The 24,938-nt window shown below is 45.5% G+C and overlaps 1 protein-coding gene across 12 annotated transcripts in view; it reads right to left on the bottom strand.

The window, feature by feature from the left end:
* Positions 1-2,156: 2,156 nt before the first annotated feature.
* Positions 2,157-24,938, bottom strand: part of brp (ELKS/RAB6-interacting/CAST family member bruchpilot) — a 116,410-nt gene continuing 93,628 nt past the window's right edge. For 10 of the 12 annotated variants that reach the window (XM_076366159.1, XM_076366158.1, XM_076366156.1 and 7 more), the window contains 18 exons: positions 24,364-24,531; positions 22,823-22,990; positions 19,162-19,425; positions 17,622-17,987; positions 14,143-14,445; positions 13,907-14,059; positions 13,491-13,679; positions 13,280-13,419; positions 10,326-12,564; positions 8,485-8,742; positions 7,507-7,694; positions 7,361-7,418; positions 4,429-5,395; positions 3,649-4,217; positions 3,382-3,542; positions 3,169-3,316; positions 2,703-2,887; positions 2,157-2,291 (listed from right to left, as the gene is read on the bottom strand). In XM_076366159.1, coding sequence (XP_076222274.1) covers positions 2,213-2,291; positions 2,703-2,887; positions 3,169-3,316; positions 3,382-3,542; positions 3,649-4,217; positions 4,429-5,395; positions 7,361-7,418; positions 7,507-7,694; positions 8,485-8,742; positions 10,326-12,564; positions 13,280-13,419; positions 13,491-13,679; positions 13,907-14,059; positions 14,143-14,445; positions 17,622-17,987; positions 19,162-19,425; positions 22,823-22,990; positions 24,364-24,531 — 6,603 coding nt within the window. In that variant the 3' untranslated portion in view covers positions 2,157-2,212. Of the gene's footprint in view, positions 2,292-2,702; positions 2,888-3,168; positions 3,317-3,381; positions 3,543-3,648; positions 4,218-4,428; positions 5,396-5,547; positions 6,835-7,360; positions 7,419-7,506; positions 7,695-8,484; positions 8,743-10,325; positions 12,565-13,279; positions 13,420-13,490; positions 13,680-13,906; positions 14,060-14,142; positions 14,446-17,621; positions 17,988-19,161; positions 19,426-20,654; positions 20,744-22,822; positions 22,991-24,363; positions 24,532-24,938 lie in introns of those variants that run through there. The other 2 variants (XM_076366162.1, XM_076366163.1) reach the window with 2 other exon arrangements.

Consider the following 24,938-nt stretch of genomic DNA (forward strand, 5'->3'; position numbering starts at 1 on the left):
GGGTTAACGGTCACTATACACTCCGTAATAATCGTAGCTCGAGTAAATACGAATGGCGATCGAATATCGTTCCTATTAATTAGACTACAATCTGTGTACACACGCTTTAACCCTTTGCACTCGAAAATTTTCCGCTAGAAATATTCAACGTTCTCCGACAAGCTACAGACGACGTTCTTTGAATCCAACCAATGGAAAAACATGGATAAATCAAGATGCAAAGCTATTTCATACCGACATCTCACGCATCGATGCATTATACAAAGCTTGATATTATATATGACCTTATAATTTCACTATATGAAATCAATCGGTGATTCGAGAGTCACCTTTCGAGCACGAAGGGTTAGCAGCGTTCACCGGCGTGTCCTCTCGTCACGTATAATATTATATACACACGTACACTCGACGTTAACTATTTAATTCGATGAAGATCCATTCTCGCGTGGCCGTGAGCAACGTCACACGGTTTCTACGAGCGACTCGACGGAACAACTCTATATAAAACCAGATAACAATCACGACGACGAAGATTCAATTGAAAAGTGGATCGACGTATGCTTCACGACGCGCAACGCGTCGGCCTCGTTTTCTTCGTGCGTCTCGCCCGCGCATCGCAAGACCACCGAGCGACGCGCCAGATCCACGAAACGTTCGTTTATTGTCATCTTGAAAGCTAACCAGCACCACTACTCGAGTCTCCTTTCCGCTAATCCTCTCTCGGCACTCTCTCTCTTTCTCCCTCCTCTTTCTCTTTTAAACTTCGAAACAACTGGCCCATTCGCGCACGCCATTACAAGGACAATTTACACAGGATCCTCATTAATTCCCTCATCGATCCCTTGGACCAGCATGAGTGCAACGACTCTAGTAATTTTTCTCGGCTCCCCTCGACCTAGAATTCTACCGCTCCTTATACAACGACGATCTTTGGACCCGTGACGAGAAATCCAAGAAGAAAAAAATAAGGAAAAAGGGTTTTCTAGAGCGAACCGCTCCTATTCGCGGAATGACTACAGCCGTTCAGGGTTTTCGGCTTCTCTGTCTCCTCGATCGAATCGTTCGGACTATGGAGCTCGAACCGATCGACAACGGGAAGGGGTACAACGTTGCAGGAATACACGGTAGGTGTGACGCAATGAATGTTCGTTGATCGATCTACTTTCCGGTTCAACGCGCCTATCCGCTACAGTCGGATCTGTTCGATTTAGAACGAAAGCTGCTGGTCTCGCGCCGTGTTCACGATCTCCACGTGTTCTCGCGTTTCGCGTCGACCGTTTCTCGGTTGCCGGTCACGAAACTCGATGCTTGGGTCAAAGAGCGTTCGACGAAGTTCAAGATTCATGCCTCGCTGGAGACGGAGCATCCCCGGAGGACTCTCGGACATGCAATCAACTGGTCTACTGGAAAAACTATCTAGATTCTATTGTAACAAGTATACCGATCATCCGTGGACGCTCCGTTTCCCGTTTCTCCCGGTCATCGAACGGCGACCACGCTGTCGGAATGACCGTCGAGTTTCGCGACGCTCTCGCGGGATCGCGTCTCGTCCGAAGAACGGAAACCGTGAACGCGTTGCACGGACACCTCTGTCCACACGTTCCGTCGCCGTGACGGCGCTCTCTGAAGGTCAGAGAACGTATCCCACCGCCTCCGAAGAGGACTCTGCCGATCGACCGGTGATGTCTCTTCTGGGAAGTCGTAGTCGAATGGCCAGCCCCGTTTGCGTTTGAGTTTGTTTCAAAGTTTGAAACGAGGCTGCCACTGCCTCGCGGATCGATCCTCCTTCGTTGATCTCTTGGAATATCGCAAGGGCGACGTGCTCGGATGATGGTAGTGTGATCGGAATGACGGGTGACGATGAGAAACGAATGATGACCGCGAACGATGCGATTTTTTTTTTTGGTGATTGCGAGTGATTATTGGTGAACGGACACGTAGATTTATGCTGTCTGTCGGTACTGTCGCTGTTGGTGTCGATCAGGTATCTCTCTCTCTCTGTTCGCTGTTGATTTCGTTTTTTTTTGGTTTTTTTTGTTTTGTTTTTTTGGTTTTGCTAAGACTCTAGAAATGCTCTAGACTGCCTCTACGGTTGCGTGTGTGTGTGTTTGTGGTGTGCACATGACAACATCGAAGAAACGAAGAAAGACCGATAGTTTTGCCTTTTTTTTTGTTTTCTACACCGTAATTGACCGTAGCTGGCCTCGAGTACTTATCTGCTATCCTGCTGATCGAGCTTTGCCTGATCTCGCCTGCCTTGCGACTCCGATCCTTTCGATGTCTTCTTTCTCCTGAGAAATCACAACGTGACGCGTTAGTCTAATTGCTTAGAAGTGCTAACTTATCGGTTCGTAAAATAGAATAGAGTTTATTCATTTGTTTCCTTTTTAACCCTTTGAACTCTGTAGGCTCCAATATTTTAATGAATCTTAAAGAAACTACCCTAGAATTATTAGATTCTCCACAGATCCGAATTTTGTACTAAGGAAAATAAAAAATCGAAGAAATGTTGCATTTCTCATTTTCGTTAGCAATATTATAAAAATTAGTTGCAGTTGCTCATAGATTACGAAACAACCTGGAGTGCTAAGGGTTAATTGTTTATTTCTTTTTATTACTCGCTTTGAGATGGGAGAATGAAACGATCACACTACTTAGAATTTTCTTTATGTGAAAACATGTAGAGTATTTGATGTACTCACGAGTGATCGCAGCTGTTGCCGTTCGTTGTTGCTGGCCTCGGGGAACCCGAATCGCTGCGACAATCGTTCGATGTCCTCTCTTCCTCGTCGTCGGATGTCTCCAAAACTTTCGTGAGAAGCTGCGGCGTTCCTTCTGAGCCGGTTGAGCTACATTCCACCGACAACTCGATGATGCTTTTCTCGTCCTGAAACGTTGGCGTTTCAATCGTTATAAACTAGCATTACTTAGCCGATTAAGTGAAATAACCATTATAACTACACTGACGATCTTCAATTCAAACTTTCAATATAATTAAAAAAACAGAATGTTTTTCCTAAGAAATACTATATACTGCATCTTGAGTATTTTATATATTTTTCCATCTCGCATGCATTCTGTGCAATTCTGCACTTTCAGATTTCTCGTGAATGCATAAAACTCCACAGTGTAGTTACAACTGTTATTACAAAATAAGTCGCAAAGCACCTCTTTTTTCAGTGTGTCCAGCAGCCTTTTCCTATCTGCTTTCAGCTGCTCAGCGTGTTCGGACTGGGCTGCGTTCTTGATTCCGGACAGCTCCAGCAGAGCGAGGTGCGCGTCCTTCTCGGACACGGCAGCCTTCAGAGCTTCTCGCCTGGAATTCAACATACAAATGTTGCACATTGATCCTCCAGTAACGGAGTCTCCCAAGCTACTCACTTCATTTGCCGCAGATCCTCCAGCTGTACGGTTCTTTCCTCGGTGAGTTTCTCGAGCCTCGTTTCGTACTTGTGCAGTTTGGAGAGCAATGGCTGGCAAGTGATGCACTTTAGCGCCGAGGCAGACTGCATCGACGTTATCCTTTGCTCTAACTTAGCTACCTGCAAGAAACATCGTGAAGGCTTGTTATAAACGTGACTCGACGCGCAATGTTAGGAGATTTAACCCAGTGCAACCTATTTGACTCAATTTGTATTGTCCTCTTACTCTTTGCAGGGCTTCCTTCCTCATCTTCTCCTCATTCCTCGACTTCCTCTCACTGTCACTGGTAATGACGACACTCTCGCGGAGGGCTTCGCTGAGCTCCTCGATCTTGCTCCTCTTCTCCGCCAACTCTTTCGACATCTGTCTTTCCTTGTTCTCCTTCTCCTTGATAATGTTCACGAGCTCCTCGATCTGTTCGAGGTCGATCCTCTCGTTGAACGCCCTCTCCAAAGAGTCCACCTCGTCCTCGAGCTGCTGAATCCTCTCGTCCCTCACGCGAATTTCCTCCTTCAGGACCCCGATGTCGTCGTACTCGCTGAGCTCTTTCTTCAGACTGGCCACCTCCTTCCTCAGCTTCGAGATCTCGTCCTTGCTCTCGACGATCTGCTGCTCGTACGCCTGGATCTTGTTGTCCTTCTCCGAGATCGCGTGCTCCATCTTCTTCATCTTCTGCTCCCGCTCGCGCAGCTCGCCGTTGCCGTCCATGATCAAGCGACTGCACGGCGCGTCGTCCGGTATCATCGTCGTCCCCCTATCTTCGAAGTTTCGGTGATCCTTCTGAGCTTCTTTTCCTACAAATTTATTCCGTTAAACGCTCCGAACACTACGAGAGTACTCTAAAATGCTTTCAGGAATTCTAGATATCACAGGTCATTCGAAAGTGAAACTTTTCCCCTACGCACCGGTATTCTTGGATTCTAATTAACTTAATGTTCGTTTCATTTCGGTCGGTTACAGTGGAAAATGAGCATTTTCGATCCATCCTCATCTCATCGTCCTTACCTCGGTGACTCTCCTCAACCTTCAACAGTTCCTTCTCCAAACACCCAACTCTACTCTGCAGCTGCTCGATCCTGCACTCGCGGTCCTGCAGCTTCATCTTCAATCCGTCCACGTTGTGCTTCCTGACGTACTCCTCCAACTGCGTGACCATCTCCTCCAGCTCGACGATCCGCTCCTGATCGATCCTCGACTTCCTGTCCTCGCCGTTCTTCTGAATCCACCTCTCCAGCTCCTGGACCCGCCTGTTCCCGGCGGCGACCTGGCAGCGAAGTTCGTGCAGCTCCTTCACGTCCGGGTTCTGCTTGAGAAAGTCCTCGAACTCGGCCACCGTGTCCTCCAGCTCCTCGATCCTCCTCGCCTTCCTCTCGACGATCATCTCCAAGTCTCGAACGCTCTCGGTGTCCGCGTGCTCCCTGAGGAAGTTCTCGAGCGACTCCATTTCCTGCTCCAGCTCGACGATCCTCCGATTCTTCGCCTCCATCTCCTGTTTCCAGGACTCGCCGCCCTCTTTCGCTCTGCACTCGTTCTCCTTCGACCGCTTCGACTTGGACGACTGACCCTCCTCCCTCGCCAGGCTCTTCAGGGACTCTATCTCGTCCTCCATTTGCGCTATCCTTTTGCTCTTCGTCTCCAGCTCCCTCTTCCAGGACTCCTTCTCCTCCTTCAGCTCGTCCATCAGCTTCAGACTCTGCGTGTCGCCGTTGTTGCTGTCCTTGACGGGCTTGCACGCTATCAACTCGTTCTCCAGCTCGGCTATCCTTCGGTTCTTCGACTCGAGCTCCTTCTTCCAGCCCTCCTGCTCTTCCAAGCTTCCGTTTCTCGCGTCCTTGATCTTCTTGGCGCACGTGTGCTCCTTCAGCAGCTTCTCCAAGGAGGATGCCTTCAGCTCCAGCTCCGTTATCTGCCTGTCTCTGGCGTCCAGCTCCCTTTTCCGGTGGTCTCCGGTGTATCTCGTGTTCTCCAGGTCCTGTGCGTGCGTGCGTCGGTGCGCGTGGACATGGTCGTGACGTGGTCGTGGTGCGTGCGCGTAGGCAACGGTAGAGTGGAAACGTAACGAACAAAACGTGAACGGAAATGAACGAAAGAAACGGATTTTCGTTGTGGGGGGAGGGACGGGCGAAAAGTGGGGAAACTTGCGGGGATCAGATTTCGTGCTGAACGACGTAATGGTGCGCCTCCGAATGAGTATGGCCGCGAACGTGCCACGAACCGGAAGATCTTTCTCTCTGTTTTCTCTCCTTTGTTCTTCTGTTCTTCCGTTTATGCTTCCGGTCATTCTCATAGCTATCTTCGTGCTACTCTTTTAATGATATCCTCACGTTCGACGTATCCATTGCGTATGGCGTACGGTATGTTCGAAAAACCACTACCGATAATCTCCTTGGCGTTACAGCATTTTCCTTCATGTCGTTTCCTCCTCTGTCTATCGTGTCTCTCTCTCGCTCTCACACTCTCTCTCTCGCTCTCTCTCTCTCTCTCCCTGGCTTCTTCGTTACATTATATCGTGAAATTTCTCTGTATACATTTATATTTATATATCTACATACGTATATCTCTGCAGCGTACGTGTATATATACATGTAGATTACATGCGTCTGTCTTCTTTCTCCGTAAGTATTTATACATGTATATACATATATATATTAATATATTTATATGTATGTATACGTATATATTTATATATATATATGTATATTATCGCAATCGGTAAATAATTAATATTATTGTTGCCGTTGTCCTCTCTCATTTTTACATTTACATTTATATTTATATTTATATTTATATCTATATTTATATTTATATTTATATTTATATCTATATTTATACTTATACTTATATTTATATTTATATTTATATTTATATTTATATTTATATCTGTATTTATATTTATATTTATATCTGTATTTATATTTATATTTATATTTGTATTTGTATTTGTATTTGTATTTGTATTTGTATTTATATTTATATTTATATTTATATGTATATTTATATTTATATTTGTATTTATATTTATATTTATATTTATATTTATATTTGTATTTGTATTTATATTTATATTTATATTTATATTTATATATATCTATATTTATTTATATATATATATTTATATTTATATATATATCAATAATTATTGTTATTATCGTCATTATCTTCCCGCTAGAATTATTAAATACGTTAACAATGGTCGCAGGCGTTACGTAAAATAATTATATATCTTGACGTGTGTTGTCCATCAGGCGAGTCAGTACGATCCTCTCGTCTTAATTAGTTTCGTAATAATAACGGTTCGTGTACTTGTAAAGTTTCCGCTTAATATGCAAATTGTACTAAAAAGAACGGAGAAGGCGTCCCCAACGAAAATCGACCTTAGAAGAAGCTTTTTAGGAATCCGGCGGGACCCGCCTGCTTCTTTGCCGCATCGTCGGTGTCAACGTCGGAGACGCAGCACGTCGTTCGCAGCGAATTTAGGGGATTCGGAAATAAGAGGAATGGTAGAAACACAGACAAAAAGCACAACACAACGTTCAAGCATGCGAATTACACGTGTGCGTGTCGTGTCCAGGGGCAGCGTGGAAATTCAAGAAGACAATGTGGTTAGTCACTCATGAACAAAGAGAGTTCGAAAATTAGAATTTGAATTGTACGCTAGAACCACCGAACAGCTCAAATTGAACCACTTCAAAATTTATATTCCACAGTTATTATAAATATGATGATGCGTTTGTCTAAAAATTACAAAGCTTTGTACATTTGTGCAGACGATAGAAATTGCTCGAAACCTCAAGGAAGGTACTCTAATTTTTCTGAACAATTATGACTAGGTCATTCCAACGATTCGGTAGTCCTAATGTTAAGAATTTCTAATTAAGAGTTAAGAAATCGATTTCAGAACTGTAGAAAATGGAAGAGTCTCGGATGGTGTACTGACCTCTTGTTGCTGTGCAGTTGCGGCTTGTTTCAACTTGACTTGTGCGGCTTTTAGTGCACTGCGGACAAAGATGGCGACGTGTTTAATAAACGACAAGACAGCTGAACCCTTTGTTCCGTGGAGCACGTGTCGGGCTAGATACTTACTCTTGAAGTTCTCTGATTTGTCTCTCTTTCGTATTTTGCTCCTCTTGAGTCATCTGCATCAGCTGCAGTAGCCTCTCGGTCTCGGCGGAGCTCCTGGTCGACTCCTCTTTCGCTTTCTCCATCTCCTTCTCCGCTGCCTCGAGAGCCTTCTGCATTTCCGCCAACCTCTTGTCCGGTGACCCACCGCTCTGCGGGAACAGAGGGAAATTAAACGTGATTCCACGCTTCCGCGTGAACCTCTGACTCTACAACCGTGACAATAGCTTCGCGGAATCGGGTCAGAAAACTTTGAGAGTGTTCGGTAGTCTGGTAATCTAAAACCATGGAATTTTTCATTGATCTTGTCGTTATCATTTCAAGCATTCTATACTCAACAATTCCCCAATAGTAGGCAGGTATTTCTAAAAGTTTTTGGAAATTTTTCATTGATTTCGTTACCGTCATTTCAATCATTCTATACTCAACAATTCCTCGATAGTAGGCAAGTATTTCTAAAAATTTTTGGAAATTTCATTGATCTCGCTACTGTTATTTCAATCATTTTATACAGAAACGTTCCCAAAGAGGCATCAATTTCTAGAAGCCTCGGAGCAATGGATCTCTTTCAATAATTTTACGAAAACTGGATATTTGTATCTATTCGTTTTATCAAAAAGAAACGATTCTCAAAGAAGTAACTAACTCGTGCATTTTTAACACATTGAGCGCCGGTCCCGCAATAATGCGGATTTCTGGATATAACGAATATGCAATTAAAATGTACTGTTTAACTAAATTATACACCGAATGCTTAAACAATAGCAAAGAAGGCAGCTACACACTGATCACTTGCTATTCAAGTAATCAAATCATTCGTTTGCAACTTAGTATTCCAAATACGAACATTTCATCCGATCGAAATGTCGACGTTCGTCCGCAAAGGGTTAAATGTCTCCCAAGTCGCCGGCGCTCAATGCGTTGAGACGCAAAGTCGCTCACCTTCTGTAACTGCTGCTCCAGCTGGTCCATCTTCGCTTTCCGTTTCTTCAGCTCCTGGTCGAGACTTTGGAGCGTCCTCTCCTTCTCCTCTATTGTTCTAGCTTTCTGGTCGACGGACTTCGCTCGCTCCTCCGTCTGCCTTCTCTGCTCGTCCACTTGGCGTTTCTGTTCTTCTAGGTGTCGTCTCTCTTGGGTAGTATCGGCTCCAGGTTTCCCGCCTCCAAGTTGGAGTTTCTTGGTCGCCTCGTGCAAGTCCACCTGCATTGAAACCGGAACTCGTCAGTGCGAGGCTCGCCGTGCGAATCAGCTACAGCTAGGCGGAATCTCAAAAAAAGCCGCGGTCATTCTACGGAGTCATCGCGCGCATTGCTTTTGGGGATCGCGAGGTTCAGCGGGTTTTTCAGCGTGAACTTGACGAACTAGAGGGCTCGACCCTCTCGACGGGTGAATCGAGAGGCGCGAGCCGCGCAACGGAAAACAAAGTCGCACGCACAGACGACGAGCCGATTGCTCTTCCGTAATCGTCACGGCGTACTGTATATGTACAAATACATACATAAGTATGCAGCCGGAGGAAACAGTGTTCGTACGCTGCTCGTCTTCCCTGTGAACCGTTCGAGAGTTTCGTCGAGAATAATTATTTCGATTGGATTTATTCGAAACGGGTTTCAAGAGGATGATCTTGAATCCGATCGTCGACAGCGAAAGCGAGCAACGTACGAGCGGTTTTCTCTGCCAGCGTATACTTGCAAATAAAAACTGTACAAGATGCAAATAATCGTACGAGAACAGTCGTTCTTTCGTCGTTAGGCGACCGCTACAGTGCATGGTCGTGAAATCAGACCAGGATAAACAACGGAACAACAGCTTACAAGAATAAAACGTTTTAAAGACAATATTATTCGCGCGACACGGGGGACGCTACGGCTCCCGTGTAATACAATCGGCCAGCTCAAACGAACGCAAAACGATCCCGTTAGGCTCGCTCGTCTCCCCGTCGTCGCCGACGGCACTGATAACAACGACAAACGTAACATGATTAAAAAGACAGTCGAATAAAAGGCGTAACACAGTCGAACAAAAGGAACGAACGTAAAATAGAGAGCGTAAATGAGCGCGGAATATATAGCTGTGAGTCGCAAAATGGCGTTTTGAGGGGGATCGGTGGGGGGTATGATGAATTCATTGAACACGGGGGGATGAGATATAATGGTGAAGGCGATGCTGCTTCGCTGTGAAGTGTGACGGACGCCCCGTGATCAATACATGTACACGCAACACAAGGATGAGAATGATGTGCGAGTGCATCGTATTTCCGGTCGAACTGTATATACGTATATATATATGCATATATATATACACACAACGATTGTCGCTCGATCAGTTCTATACGTTTGTACATATAGATCTCTATCGTTTTCTCGGTTTCTATGTATATATATTTATAATTTATTATTTTTTTTTTTTTGGCTTCTATCATATATATATATATTTTTTTTTTTTTTTTTGTTTGCGGCGTGTTATGAGCTGTAGGCGAGATTCTGCTTCGTCGACGACGAAGGCAGAGAGAGGCTGCGGTTGAAATGAGAAGACATAGAGAGACACTTGAGAGGCCTCCGCGGCGTCGCGACGTGTGCGCCGGCCAGCCGGTCGACGAAACGGGATCGGCCGACGGGCAAAGAAGCGACGACGACGGATTCGGCGAACGACAATGCAGTCGTGATTCGTGCAGAAGTTTCGGTTCGTGCGGTTGGTGTAGGCGAACGAAGAAGAAGAAGAAGTGTCGTGGGTGAGAGTGCGAGCGCGAGAGTGCAGGCGAGCGAGCGCGGGTGCGTGCTAACCTGGGATTTCTCGAGTTCCTGGCACAGCATTTCGATCTGCGCCTGGAACCGCTCGCGCTCGACGGCCTGGTCGGCGGTCTCCTTTCGCGCTCGTTCAAGCTCCTTCCGCAGCTTGGCGGCCTCCTGGCCGTTCTGCTGCGGCTGCTGCTGCTGTAGCTGCTGTAGCTGCTGAATGGTGGTCTGCATCTGCTGGATCTGCTGCTGCTGGGCGTGCAGCTGCCGCTCGGTGGTCTGGATCCGCTTTTGCAGCTCGGCAGCCTGCCGCTCGGCCGCGTCCGCGCGCTGCTTCTCCGTCTCGCAGAGCTTCCGCCATTGCTCGAGCTGCGCCTCGCTGCCGCCGACCGACGCGTCCCTCGAGGCGAGCTGCTTGTTCAGCTCCTGCACCCGTGCCTCGGCCTGCTCGGCTCTCTGCCGTTCCTTGGCCTGCGCCTGGTTAAGATTCTGCACCTGCTGCGACAACCGGTGAACCTCCCGCACCTGCGCCTCGAGAGCCTCCTTCGCGGCTCTGTCCGGCGTCTGTGCGTGGGCCCTCTGCTGCTGGAGCTGCTGAAGCCGACGAACCTCCTCCCGCTGACGCTCGAGCTCGACCTCGTTCGCGTTCAACTCCTGCCGGAAGTTGACCAGCATCTCCTGCGACTTCTCGAGCTGTATCACCAGCTGATCCCGTTCGACCTGCAGCTGCTTCGCCTCCGCCTCGAGCTTCTCCTTCGCCTTCTCGATCTTGTCCCAGTGTTTCTCCCGGTTCTCGAGGATCGCCGCGTTCTTGTCGCGCTCCCGTTTCGCGATCTCGAGCTCGTGCTGTAGACGCGCCATCTCCTCCATCCCGACCATCTGCTGGTGCTGCTGGTGCTGCTGTTGCTGCTGCTGCTGCTGCTGTTGGACGCGCCTCAGCTCCTGCCTGAGGGTCTCCCGTTCGTCCCTGAGCAGCTGTATCTCCGCGATCACGCGTTCCATCTCCTTCTTGTTCGCCTCAGCCGCCTCCTGGTACTTGGCGGTCTGCATGTGCGTCTTCTCGAGCTCCTTGGCCAGCCTGCCCGCCTCGAGCTCGACCTTGTCGCGCGCGTCGATCGCCTTCTCGAGGCTGGCCCTGAGCCGTTCTACCTCGATGCTCGCGCTCTCCGATCTGGTCTTACCGTCGGTCTGCATCAGCCTCTCCAGGCGGGCAATCTCGACGCGGAGCTTCTCGTTGCCCGCCTCCAGGGCGTCCGCTTTCGCCTTCACCTTGTCGTGACGGTCGCGTATCTTCTCGGTCTCAATTTTCGCCCGCTCGATCTCGCCGCGATTCCGTTCCTGTGCTGCGTTCGCCTTGGCCGCTTCGTCGCGCGCCCGCTCGAGCTGAAGCTGCGTCTCGTGCAGCTTCGCCTCGAGCTCCGCGTGGCTGGACTGCGTCCTCTTCAGCTCCGACTCTCGTCCCTCGAGACGCTCCCGCAGCTTATCCACCTCCTGCTGTAGCCTACTACCCTCGCTCTGCCACTTCTCCTGCTCGTACTGGTATTTACCTCGCACCCCCTCCGCACGTTCCAGATCGGCGCGCAGCCTCGAGGCGTCCTGCTCGGCCTTCCTCGCGCGCTCGAGCTCCGCCAGCGCCTTCTCCAGACGGTCGCGGAGCCGCTCCACCTCCAGCTTCGCGTATTCGTGCTCCTCCTTCTGCCGTTCTTGGCTTTCCTGGTACTTGCCGAACCTGGCCGCGTACCTCTCGCACTCCTCGCGCGCGCTCTCCGCCTCGACGCGCAGCCGTTCCGTCTCCCCCTGCGCTTTCCTGACCTCGGCCTGCTGACGGTCGTGCTTCTCGTACATTTTCTCGATCTCGACCTGCATCCGGGTCAGCTCCTCCTGCGTTTTCTCCGTGGCCGCCTGCGCCTTGTTCAGCTGAGAGTGCGCGCGGTCCAGCTCGAAGCTGATCCTCTCGTTGTCGGCGACCAGCTTGTCCCGCTCGTTCTGCAACCGGCGGACCTCGATCTGAGACTTCTCGTAACGCTCCCGCACCATCTCCAGGTCCACCGTCAACCTCTCCAGGTTCTCCTTCGACTTCTCCTCGAGCTCCTTCGTGCGGTCCAGCTGCAGGGCCGCCCGGTCGTACAGCTCCTGCACGTGCGCGATCTCGTCTTGCGCTTTACGCGCCTCCTCGCGACTCTTCGTGGCCAGCATCTGGTGCTTGTCCGCCTCCAGCTCGAGCCTGTCCTTGTCCGCCTCCATCACCTCGATGCGGTTCTGTAGCCGGTACACCTCGCTCTGGGATCTGTTACGGACGTCATTCGCTTATTGACCATTCGTTCGATCCTCTACGGTTTAGACTGCGCGGATGTTTACGGTAATTCATACTTTTCGTCGCTTAACTATCCAGAACGGTGCATCCTTTGCACTCAAGAGGTGGCTCTTAGTCACCACTCGATTCGAAACAGAAATCTTATAAACTTCAACATTGAATATTAACCCCTTGTCCTACAACGAGTGAGACTCGCGATGAAAATTTTCAACATGATTCAACAAATATGTATATTACTTGGTTCATTCGAATTCAAAGTAAATTCCTCTGTAATCAACTATTATACTTAAATGGAGACATAGGCATAACATATGTTTAGAATTTTTCTCTTTTTCCAATAAATTATTAATGACAAAGTAGCCGTATCAGAGTTCAGACAGAAACAGACCAAGGGGTTAAATAACTCCAGAATGCATCGCTATGTGATATATCCAAATAAAATTCCTTTGTTCCTTAATTCATTCGTGAATCACAAAAAATTAAATATTTCTGTCGAAAATCTTCCAGTTTGAAGTGTCAAACAGTTTCCTATTCAAAATCTTTACTTCACTCCGGTTTTTGAACAAGCAAACGCTTCAAACGCGTAAACATCCGTTGTCTAAAGATAGTGTGTATACGTAAGATCGATAACTTCGAACATCGCCGATTGAGGCGAAACAAGGGGCATAGAGGAATCGCGATCGTTTACCTGTCATACTTCTCGCGCATCTTCTCGAATTCCTTGTTCGCGTTCTCTCGGTCCTCGTGCGCCTTGTTCATCGCGTTCTGTGCTTTCTCCAGCTTCTCCTTGATTATTTCGATCTCGGTCACGGCGTCGTCTCGCTCGAGCTGCCCGGACAAGCGAAACACAACGAGATAGAACGATAAACCAACTCCACGGAACGGATCGAGATACTTACCGTTACCTTCTGGTGAGAGTTGTGCACCTTCTCCCATCTCTCTTTGACCAGCTCGAGCTCCGACAACAGATTCTCCTTATCGCGTTGCAACTTCGCCGCCTGATTCTGCTGGATGTCTATCCTCTCGTGTAGCTTCTGTATTTCCTCCTGGAAGCCGTCTCGCTCCTTCTGCAGTCGTTGCATTAAGATCTGCCAGAAATTCACAATTCGAAGCGTTAAATCACAGGAACTTGACAAACGACTTTCAACTTGAAATAAAACAACTCATAAAACAATGAGCAATTCAATAATAATGCAATCTAATAACCACACTACCGATCTTCGTTCATTCGTGAAAATTCTACAGTGTAGAATTGGAAATAAAATATCTAAAAAATAGCTTTTATATTTTCTGTGAAATTATGTTGTGTTCTCACCTGAGCTTTCTCGTATTTATCTTGCAGCCGGTTCACTTCCAGTTGAATCGTTTCTCGTTCCTTCTGTATCCTAGTCGACTGTCCGAGGGTCTTGTCCAGTTGGCTTTGCAGGTTCTCGAAATCGTAGTTCTGTTTCTCTCGTTCCATTTGCATCTGTCCGGGACAAATCGAGTTTCAGCTCCGACCGTAATCAGAATGCTTCGTCGTAACCAATGTTCCTTCGATGATCTACTCACTCTGCGGATCTCCGTCTGCGACTTGTCGAGTTTCTCCTGAAGCTTGTCCATCTCGCTCTGCGTCTTGTCCAACAGATTCTGCAGCTTGTCCTGCTGAAGCTGCGACTTGCCGAGGGTGGCCTGAGTACGCTCCAGTTCCTCTTGCACCTTCTCGAGGTCCGCCATCGCCTTGTCTCGTTCCGAATGCAATCGGGCTACGGACGCCTGTGCGCGATCGTACTCGTCCCGGAGACTCTCCTGTTCGCCCTGAGCGTTCTCCAATCTCGCTTTCAGCCTGTATACCTCGCCTTGACTCTTTTCCACCTTGAAGAAAGCACGGGAGCAACGTTAAAAACGGATAATTCTAGAATGAATCGCTATGTGAAATATTGAAATAAAATTCTTTTGTTCCTTAATTTATTTGTGAATCACAAAAAATTCGTTGTTGACGATAACGTTCCCGATATTCTCCATCTTACTCGCGATTGAATCATCTGATAACGAATAGGGTAGTTCTGGGTTAGACGGCCTGATCTAATTTAGATACTCAAAGATATATATTTTCAATTGTTTTTAACACTAAAACTACCAGAGGGGTCGAATGACCCATGTCTGATGTCTTCTTGCAATTATTAGAAAAGTAACAAATGATTGTTAGAGGGTTAACTAATGTATTCACGATAATAATATTAATCGTGTTATCACAATTATTCATTGCACGCGATCTTTGATCTCATAATTCCAGCGAGCAAACTAGAATCGGGATGGAATTTACTAATCTCCTTTAACTTTGTAACATACCGCTACAAAATTAATCTTCGGAGACCCCCGCCGCCTTAATGGCGCCGCCATTAGGGTAACTACACGCGTGCCACCTCCGATCCGATATTAATACGCAGTCGATGTGTTCCCCGTTTATCACGTGACGCTAATTAAAATCCATTTCTCCTCCACTTAGCGCAAGCACCGCATCGTTTGTCTCGCAGTGGCCGCAATTTCGTCAACCACGCATTTTCGCGACGACCCGACACGCATGTAGACTAATAAAAACATAGAATATCCGGTAATAATTTCAAAATGACTTAAATCATTCGTTCCGGCTAACACCCTTTGCAGGGTAAACACTTTGCACTCCGAATTTTTGCATTTTCCCTCGTTAACGTTACTTACTTTACTTGAAAACGCATTTACTTTACTTGAAACGCATTTTAACTCTTTGCGGACGAAGATCCCTTGAACAGGAAACGTTTGGCAGAACCTAAATTATACATCGATTGCTTATTTGTTAACACTTAGCCAACCGAATGGGGAGATATCCCACTTTTCATTTAGCAACGTATTGCCTTTTACCCTGTTTATCTTTTCATTGAAGTGTACAATAAATGCCCTTAAACCTAGTGTTAAATACGGTTCTTGTTTTTACGAAACGTTTTCAACTAAATTGAACGAGTATAATTGAAGATAATGGAGAAGGTCGTAATTACAGATCTTTCTAGGTGGTCGCCTAAGTGTTAAGACCTTCTACCTCCGTGCAGCTAGTACTATCGATCCCCGGCGGCGAACCCTTTTTTTCACCAGCCCGTATATAAAAATAACGTCGATAAATACGAGTATCAGCTCGAACAGAAACACCGGGAGCATCCTGGAACGGGGATGGGTCGGCCGTAAGAACGCGGCCGCGCAATTTTCCGGACACTTAGCCGGCAGTTTCATTACCGGTCCGTTTCGCGCCGTCGACAAAGCCCGTAAGAACGTAGGCGTGATTGGAAATTAGATCCAATCGGCGTGCGGCGAACGCAGCGGGATCGGGGGATGGATCCGGCGGTTCGATCGCGATTAAAGCCGATTGTTCCCTCTGCTCCGGGGAGCGGAACGAACCTACCGAGCCGATTCGATGGTCGATTAATCGCTGCGGTAAGACCTGCTTCCCATTTGTTCCACGAGGAACTGGTCCGGGACGGTTCCAGGCGTGGTCGCGCCGCGGTGGATCTTTCAGACGCTTGTCAAGGAGGAAGTATTTCCGCGCGAATTTCACGCGGATTTTCTCGTTCACCAGTCGGCCAGTGAATTCGAAGGATAATTAACCCTTTGCACTCGAAAGCTCAATGGAAATATTCAACATTTTCCTAACCTCATTAACCCCTTGCCCTATTTATTTTTCAGCTATGATTGACACAACTACTTTGCCAATAATTTATTGAAACGAGAGACAAATTTTAAGTATATTCTATGCTTATATTTGCTTTGAATTATAGTAATTGATAATGAAAGGATAATATTTGTCACAATAATTGACTGATATTTATATCTGTTATGTTGTGTTTGAAACCTTCACCACGAGTCTCACACGTTATTGTATAATATATAGATAAATTAAGCGACAGAGGTGTTTTATTGAAATATTTCACGTAGCGATGCAAATTTTAATTTGAGATATTAAATATTCAACTTCATAGTGTTGTATCGAGTCACGTGGTGACTGAGTCACCTCTCGAGTTCAAAGGGTTAATTCACCGTTTCCTTACTTCTTCACTAATCATAAAACCCTGGAATTCTTCAAACAATTCCAACATAGGTACTTTATTATACCCTGCTCACTGAGATTGCAGTGTAATCGTCTCGTTCTGTAACTTTTAGAATAAACTTTGTCTATCGTGCGTTTCCATTGCGTTTGCTTTACACAGTGGTCTATCAGCGTAAGTCACGTTTGCGTTTCAAGTAGTTTAAAAGAGTATTTATCGTTAAAGCTTTCGGCTGATGAAGCAATTGGGGCACTGTCTGCAGAATAGAGTCTTAAGTACGAAAGTAGCAACATAATTGCATCATTAAACGAATGTTTAAGCAATAGAGACACTCGGAAGTTTTTCACTAGAAATATCCAACACTCTTTAATAAAATATATACGATGCTTGTTGCGACTAATGTAAATAATTTAATCGATGAATTAAAGGACAAAACTATTTTACTTTGATACTTCACAATAGCGACGCGTTGTGCAAAGTTTAGTGTTAAACGTCGAACTTTATAATTTTACTGTATCAAACCAAGTGAAACCAATTTAACGACAATTCACGGATAAATCAAGCGACAAAGTAATTTCATTTAAATATTTCCTATAGCGATACAAAGTTTCATTTAAAATACTAAGTATTCAATTTTATAGTTTTGCTGTATCGAACCAAGTGATGACTGAGTGACTAAATATTTCACTATTTCATTCCCTAACGATCAGTCTGAAAAAGCCACGGGGGAGTACGCTAAATTTTAACATAAATTTTTTGTCATTAATAATTTAACCCTTTAAAATGCTGGTCTCGTGCACCGATGTCGACCAAACGAGAAGTTCGCTGTCAGTCCCTAGAATCCACGCCGCCCAAACGAAAAGTCTACTGTCAGTCCCAGGGACTGACGCCTTGAACGGAAAGTTCACTGTCAGTCCCTAAAAACGTCCGAGAGCCCTCGAAGAGCGCCCCGTGGAATGAACCGAGAACGATAGCTACCTTTTCCTGAAGAGCAGCAGCCTCAGCCTTGATTCTCTCGTTGTCAGCCTGCGTCACCCTGAGTTCAGCCTGTGCCCTTCTCAGCTCGTGGATCCTGTCCATCTCCTGACTGGAGTTCAAAGTGTTCCTGCCGTAGGCGGACTGCGACCTCTCGATGTCGTGCCTGAGTCTCTCGTTCTCCAGCTCCAGCCTGGTTATCCTCTGCTTGGCGACCTCCCAGTCGGCGCCGCTGCGACCGACCTCGGACGCAGCTTTGTCAAGCTCGGCCTTGCTCTTGCCCAGCTCCGACTGCGAGCTCTCCAGCTTCGCCTCGAGCCTGTCCTTTTCTGCCTGCGCCCTCTCCAGTCGGGCACCCAGTTTCTCGACCTGTGGACAGTGTCCAGCCACGTCTCAGTTTTGGCCTAGGTGACCAGCATTTCCAGCAATTTGCTTCTACGTATAAGGAATTCCTGATCGATAGACCGTGGACTCTAAGTAGAACGACTTGCGAGAGTTCCCTCGCCTTCGTGAAGTTTCGCGATTTTTTATGGATAGGATCGAAGGGTTTTGATGAATCTCTTTGAATCGTACTGGTGTAAACAAGGTGGAGTCACTGATGCTGGAAGATTAATGTGTAGGAGGATTTTTGATGCTAAGAGATTCATTTATCGGAAGATGTACAATGGTAGGAGGTCCATCGTAGAATCTCTAGTACTAGAAGGTTAATCTGTTGTAGGATTTCTAATGCTAAAAGATTCATTTATCAGAAGGTCTACAATGGTAAGAGATCCATCGTAGAATCTCTAGTACTAGAAGATTAATCTCTAATAAAACGTTAGAAGTCCTCGTCAGCGAATTAACACTAGAACTACCGTACCAGTCAAAATGACTGGTTTCGATTTTTTTCTTCAGCAATTATTGATATCTTCGAAGCATTGAATATTCGAAATGATTTTGAAAATAGTTTCACTAGAGTACTATAACGAATATCTAAAGAAACTGAAAATAATCCATTGTTACAATTTTTATAGATTACATATCAATCGTATTAAATGCTCGGCAGTTCTAGTGTTAAAGGAAATTTGATTCTAAATATTTCACTATTTCAATCCCTAACTATGCTATGTTCTCCGAATGTTTTCTAACACTAGAACTACGTAGCAGTCAAAATGACTGGTTTCGATTTGTTTGTTTCGCAGTTATTATCTTCGAAGCATTGAATATTCGAAATGATTTTAGAAATAAATAGTTTCACTTGAGTACTATGATGAACATCCAAAGAATACATACATATCAATCGTATTAAATGCTCGGTAGTTCCAGTGTTAATCTTACATAAATCGTGCAAATTTGTAGTCCTCGGGTAATCAATATTTTCTAATTTCCTATTCCGAGTTCAAGTTAGTCGAAGAACTTTAAACGACAGAATTCCATCGAGGTAGCAAACGTCTGGTGCACCGTGCACCATGTCTAAGGGGGTTAATATCAAAGTAAACCGTGTTCCCGGGCAAGTTATACGAAAATACTCTCGAATGATTGGCAGGGGATGAGGGAAGCTCACCTCAGACTCGAGAGCGTGAATTTTCATTTTGTACTCGGCGATCTCCCTCTCGTGTAACTCCCTCTCCTCCTGCTTCTCCTGCTCCGCCCGGTCCCTCTGTTCGCGTAATTGCGCCATTTGCTTCTCCTTATCTCCTATCGCCTCCTCGAGGCTACTGAGCGCACCTTCGCTGCTGCAGTTGTGCGCCTGCATCGCAGTCAGCCGTGCCCTGGCCATGTCGACCTGGTTGTCCTTCTCCTTCAGCAGATCCTCCAGGTTCTCGATCTGTCAAGTTACAACCACTTCGCCGTGAGCGCTCGTCCTCGATCGCTTACGGTTAAGACGATCAGAATGGGAACTGTCGGGTAGCGAACACTTTTTGGGAACGATAAGCGTTAACCGCTTGGCTTGGAATTTAACCCCTTAACTTGTACGCTAAACAGGCCAAACTGTGAAAATAATGTGAAAGTAAAGAAAAAAAAATCGTTTTATTGATATTTATCATTCACATGGGATTGCAAGCTATAACACTTATTTATTCAAGAATAAAATATAGCCATTTCTATGGAACAAAAGCGCAGTATATCAAAATTGATTCTTTTCGGCCGGTTTTTTTCAAAAAAACTGTGCGTTAAGGGGTTAATCTACGCGAATTTAACTTGTTAGCTGTGGAATTTAGTTTTCAGAAACTGACTAATGAGAAAGTATATATAAATTAAGAGACAAAGTTGTTTTAGTGGAATATTTCATGTACTGAAAGTTTTTCACCAGATGGTCGACGTTCTTTGAAACTGACTAATGAGAAAATATGTATAAATTAACCTGTTAACTGTGGAATTTACTTTCAAAAACCTCTCGTTCTATGTGCAATAAAATGAAAAATGGAGCGTGTACTCGTCGAACGCAGGACAAATGCGCTTAGAGTATATTTTAATGAACGACCAAAGCAGAACAAAGAATTACATGTTTATCTGAAGAAATAAAGAATTCATCGTTGAAAGAGTTAGTATCGTTTCAAGCTTCAAGACGACGTGTATACTCGTCAGACACAGTTAACTGGTTAACTTTGCAATGTTGAGGACACAGTGTCCTCGATGAAATAATAAATGTATTCTAGTTTCGTCGTGATTATACAAGGAAAATGTAAAATACGTTGAAATGATTTTTCTGAATTTTAGCCAGTCACGAGAGTCATTCCAAGCTAAGTGGTTAGTGGTTTGAGGCAGTTTTTCAATGATTTAGTTAATGTTTATTATATTTGGATAATATCGATTAGTAATGTTAATTGTTAGTAATGTAACAGGATTGTTAATAAAGTATCTTTAAAGTTTCCAACTTGCATTTTCATCGATTATTACAGGGACGTCGAATCGATGAAGAATGAAAGTTTCACAAAAAGGATAAAAAGCGTCGAAAAGCTGCATGGAGGATTGGAAATTCTTGATGACAATAGTAGGTTAATGACACTTCCATCAGGATTGGAATCTGCGTTTATTACGTGAATTCTCACTTACCTGCCAGCTCGTCATTAATCTTCCCAGACATCATTCGCAACATTTACACAACTATTCTCACGGTAACAGCAACTAATAATCAACGGTCACTGCAGGAAAGAACAAAAACGTGAAAGAAACGTTCCCCGATGCAGCGTCGGAAGGAAAAGAAAATAATCACGAAGCGGTGGTTCGTTCGGTTCGGCGCACCGACGATCGATGAAGGTTCGAAAAGGATCTGAGTAAAGGAACGGTCTGGGTCCATCATCGATCATCGCTGGAAAGACGAACGAACGTGAATTGCGTGTGCATTGGTACGAAAATAAAGGCAGAGTAACGAAAATCAATGAAAAATCACGCAAATTAAGGTTGTGAACGGCTTTATTGAATAAAACATGAATACATAGGGGGGGAAAAGAACTGGCCAACTAAAGGTGAGCGAACTTAAAGGATGACGTGTGCGGGGTTTGTACATCAGCGATTACATCGACTACGAAAAGTGCGCGCGAACGAAACATAATTAGAACAAAAATTCCGTCTCACTCATACCAGTCGACCGCATCGTGCGAGCGCTCGCTAAAGTGCTTCGACCCCGGGGCTGGCTGGCTAATTAATCGTCGGGCGAAAACCACTTTCGACTAAGCTGAATTAATGAACGGGGGATCAGAGAGACCGGTGACGATTACGCTTCTTTCGCGGCGCGTGCTGATGACGCGGCTCGATTAAATTCGGTTTTAGCCAGCCCGGTCGAACTTTACTCTATATACCTTTCCATTTCTCCTTTCTTCGGTCGCGGCGCCTCCTTTGCCAATTAAGGGACTCGAGGCGCCGGTAATTGTCACACGGAATTAATCGACCGACGCTTAATCGCTTCTAGGGGTGGCTACTTACGGGATATTTACTCGAATTTGGCGATTCGAGGGGAATACTTGTGGATGGAAAGGGAAGAATCGTAAGTTGTAGGTTTCTCTTGTTTAGAAATAGATCGGTTTGAAATTTGGAAGGAATTGAAACGTTACTTTAGACATAGATGAATTTGGTAGCTCGTGGAAATGAAAGTATTACAAAATTGAACCATTCAGATAGTATTGAATAGGAAAATAAAATATTTCAAGTGTCGTTTAATAGAAAAATGAAATATTTCAAATCCTTTAATAGAAAAATAAAATATTTCAAGTTTCGTTTAATAGAACATGAAATATTTCAAGTCGTTTAATCAAAAAATGAAATATTTCACGTCGTTTAATAGAAAAATGAAATATTTCAAGTCGTTTAATCAAAAAATGAAATATTTCAAGTCGTTTAACAGAAAAATGAAATATTTCAAATCCTTTAATAGAAAAATAAAATATTTCAAGTTTCGTTTAATAGAACATGAAATATTTCAACTATCCTTTAATAGAAAAATGAAATACTTCAGACATTAAACAAAAAGATAAAATATTCCAATTGCCATTACAAGGCTTGACAAAATCATCTCCTTCCCAGAAGCAGATGCGCATTTCTCTTTGACGTCCCGATTGCGTAGAAAATTAGAAATGTATTTTTCAACTCACGATCCGCGTTCCCCTCGCGCGAGGGACCGAACGAAGGGTGAGTCCCTCGTCCGGCGCGAACAATCGTCAAGGTCCGTGAGAACCGGGGATAACTGCGAAGTTCGATGATCGACGCCGCGAAGAATACCCCCGGTAGATATAAACGCTCGTTGACGCATGTTTAACCCGTAATTGGGGCGAGTGTTCGTGATTGATGAAAGTTTCATTTACACCGGTGTCCATTACACCGGCGCACGGTTCAGCCATTCATTTTCTTGGCACAATAACTCGCTGCAAAGTTATCCCCGCTCGGCACGGACCAATCGATACAAAGGAAAAAGGGGGATGAACGGGTGACAAGTTGAGATAGCGACCCCTAAATAAATCCAGCGCGGAGAGCCAGAATTAGACGAAACGTAATCCGACTGCACGTGACTGTAATGACTCGAATGTAATTGTTAACCGGAAGAATTGCCTTCTGTTATCGACAGCTATCCGATTCATCTAAATTGCCGTTCAAATGATAGACGTCAATTACAGGAAGCGCCTCGCGAGGTTCACGTTTCTCTGAATTCTGACGGTGTCCGCGTTGTCTGAGGATCGGCCATTGAAGACCGGCTACTGGAACGATTGAAAAATTCAAAGAGCACTCACCTTACGCTGAAGCACGCTGATCTTCCTGTCCTTGATGTCCATGTGATCCTTGAGCTCGGTCAGCTCCGTGTTGATGCGGTTCCGTTCCTGTTGCGCCTGCATCGCCGCCTGCGTCTTCTTCTCGATCATCCGGTTCTTCTCCTCGAGCCTCTGTCGCATTTCCTCCACCTGGGACACACACACACACATACACACGTGAACATTATGCGCCAAGTGACTTTGACGTCCCCGCATCGCGCGCGATGCCACGCATGCACGCGACCACGGACAGTCCAAGCGAGAGCAGGACGGAGGAGCGAGGAAACGCGAGCGAGAGAACGGAGGAAGCTTCGAACGACCCAGTTTCCTACTGCCCGGCCCCTGAGTCACCCTTGTTACCTACCCATGAGTCCGATTCTCTGGCTTTAGACACGATACGATCGGGAACGCCGCCGGACTCGATTCCTCCGGCAACGAACGAGCTTACGGCCCCATGCTCCATCCCCGTTCCCTTTGAATTGCTCCTATGAATTGTAAATCGTAATAGGAAGAGGGCTCGAGGATACTACTTTGGAAATTGAAAAGGATCGAAGCAATTTCGCTTGGACTGTCGTCGATTCTAGTGAATTCTAGCTGTACGATGCAACCGTCGTTTACACTTTGTTTCGTGATATCCTAGGAACGAACGTAGCATTCGAATAAGAACATAGTTCCTTTCTTTATCAAATATATAACAATGAAGTTACTATTGAAATCAATCGTAAGATAAACGGTTAGTTTCAAATCACTATGCAATGACTTCGTTATATTGCAGGGTAACTTACAAAGAGATGACCCATTTTTTTAAAAGAATCATAAGTATCACTGATAATAAACAAAAAGAAGTATTTTCGCGAAGCAAATACATATCCAAATACTTTCCTTTGCACTAGGAAATATTTCGTCAGAAATATTTATTATTTTCTAACTAGACACAGACGATATATTTCGAAATGAACTCAAAGAAAAATCGCAAGTGATTATTGAAACTATTAAATACATGGTTAATTTGTGTTCATATGTGGATATCTATTAATTTTCTACTGCATAGATTTTGTTATAATGACCAAAAATTCGGCCCATAGAGGGTTAATTTTATTCGCCACTTCGAGTGCAGAATGAAATAAACCAACAAGATGCCAATATACTGATATGTGGCTTTAAAATTACATAGTCCCACAGAGGGTTAATAGAAACTACTACAAACGAGAGTCACCTCACTCAGAATTACTCTACAGAAAAGAAATTCATGCTACGAATTTGCTGCTAGAAAAACGAAACGTTCAGCGACCAAGTTTCAACACTAGATTTACGGAACCCAATTTCACGGATATTGAACTGTTTAAACATTATTTAGTAACAACTTGAGTTGATTTTGATTCGTGCAGTTACGCGAATATGCAATGCTATAGCTTCGAAGCTACAATTTTCTCGATTTATATAGACAGGACGCGTAGTTTTCTAAGAGCAATAGAATAAAATGTAGAATAAACTAGTTTCAAGGAGAACGAGGTAGGACTCACGTCGGCCTGCAGCATGTTGTAGTGTTCTTCCTTGGCGCAGAGCGACTCCTTGAGCACGGTGATGTGCCGCTGGTAGTCCTGGTGCTGCTCCTCGAGGGTCTTCATCTTAGCGGACATCCCGAGCAGCTCCTGATCCCTGCGCTGCACTTCCGTCCGTAGCTCGTCCAGCTGCGAAAAGATTCGTCGTCCAGGAGAGGATCAGTCCGCGAGCACGGATAACCTCGACGACGACGAGAACAACGAGCGACGAAGGCGGCGTACGCCTGTCGTCCCTCCGTCCTCGGCCGAGCACGACGACGGCCATGCCACCCCCTTCGATTCCTCGCGGCCGGACGCGATCGCCCGTGAAACTGGTCGGCCATTTTCGTTCCGTGCCGCCGACTATATGCTCGACTTGCTAATCGCCTCGCGAAATTTCTGCACCGGTCCAGTTCACTCGTAAAACTTTCCTCGAGCTTCCATCGTCCTGCGTCGGACGGCTTCCGGTCCGATCGCATCCGGCGCCTCCATGTCGTGACACGTTAACTGGGTCATTCCTCCGGCGCTCCACTCGGTTCTTCAAGAATGCTAATTCA

This window comes from Nomia melanderi, chromosome 3 (genome assembly GCF_051020985.1).
Source record: "Nomia melanderi isolate GNS246 chromosome 3, iyNomMela1, whole genome shotgun sequence".
Lineage (NCBI taxonomy): Eukaryota > Metazoa > Arthropoda > Insecta > Hymenoptera > Halictidae > Nomia > Nomia melanderi.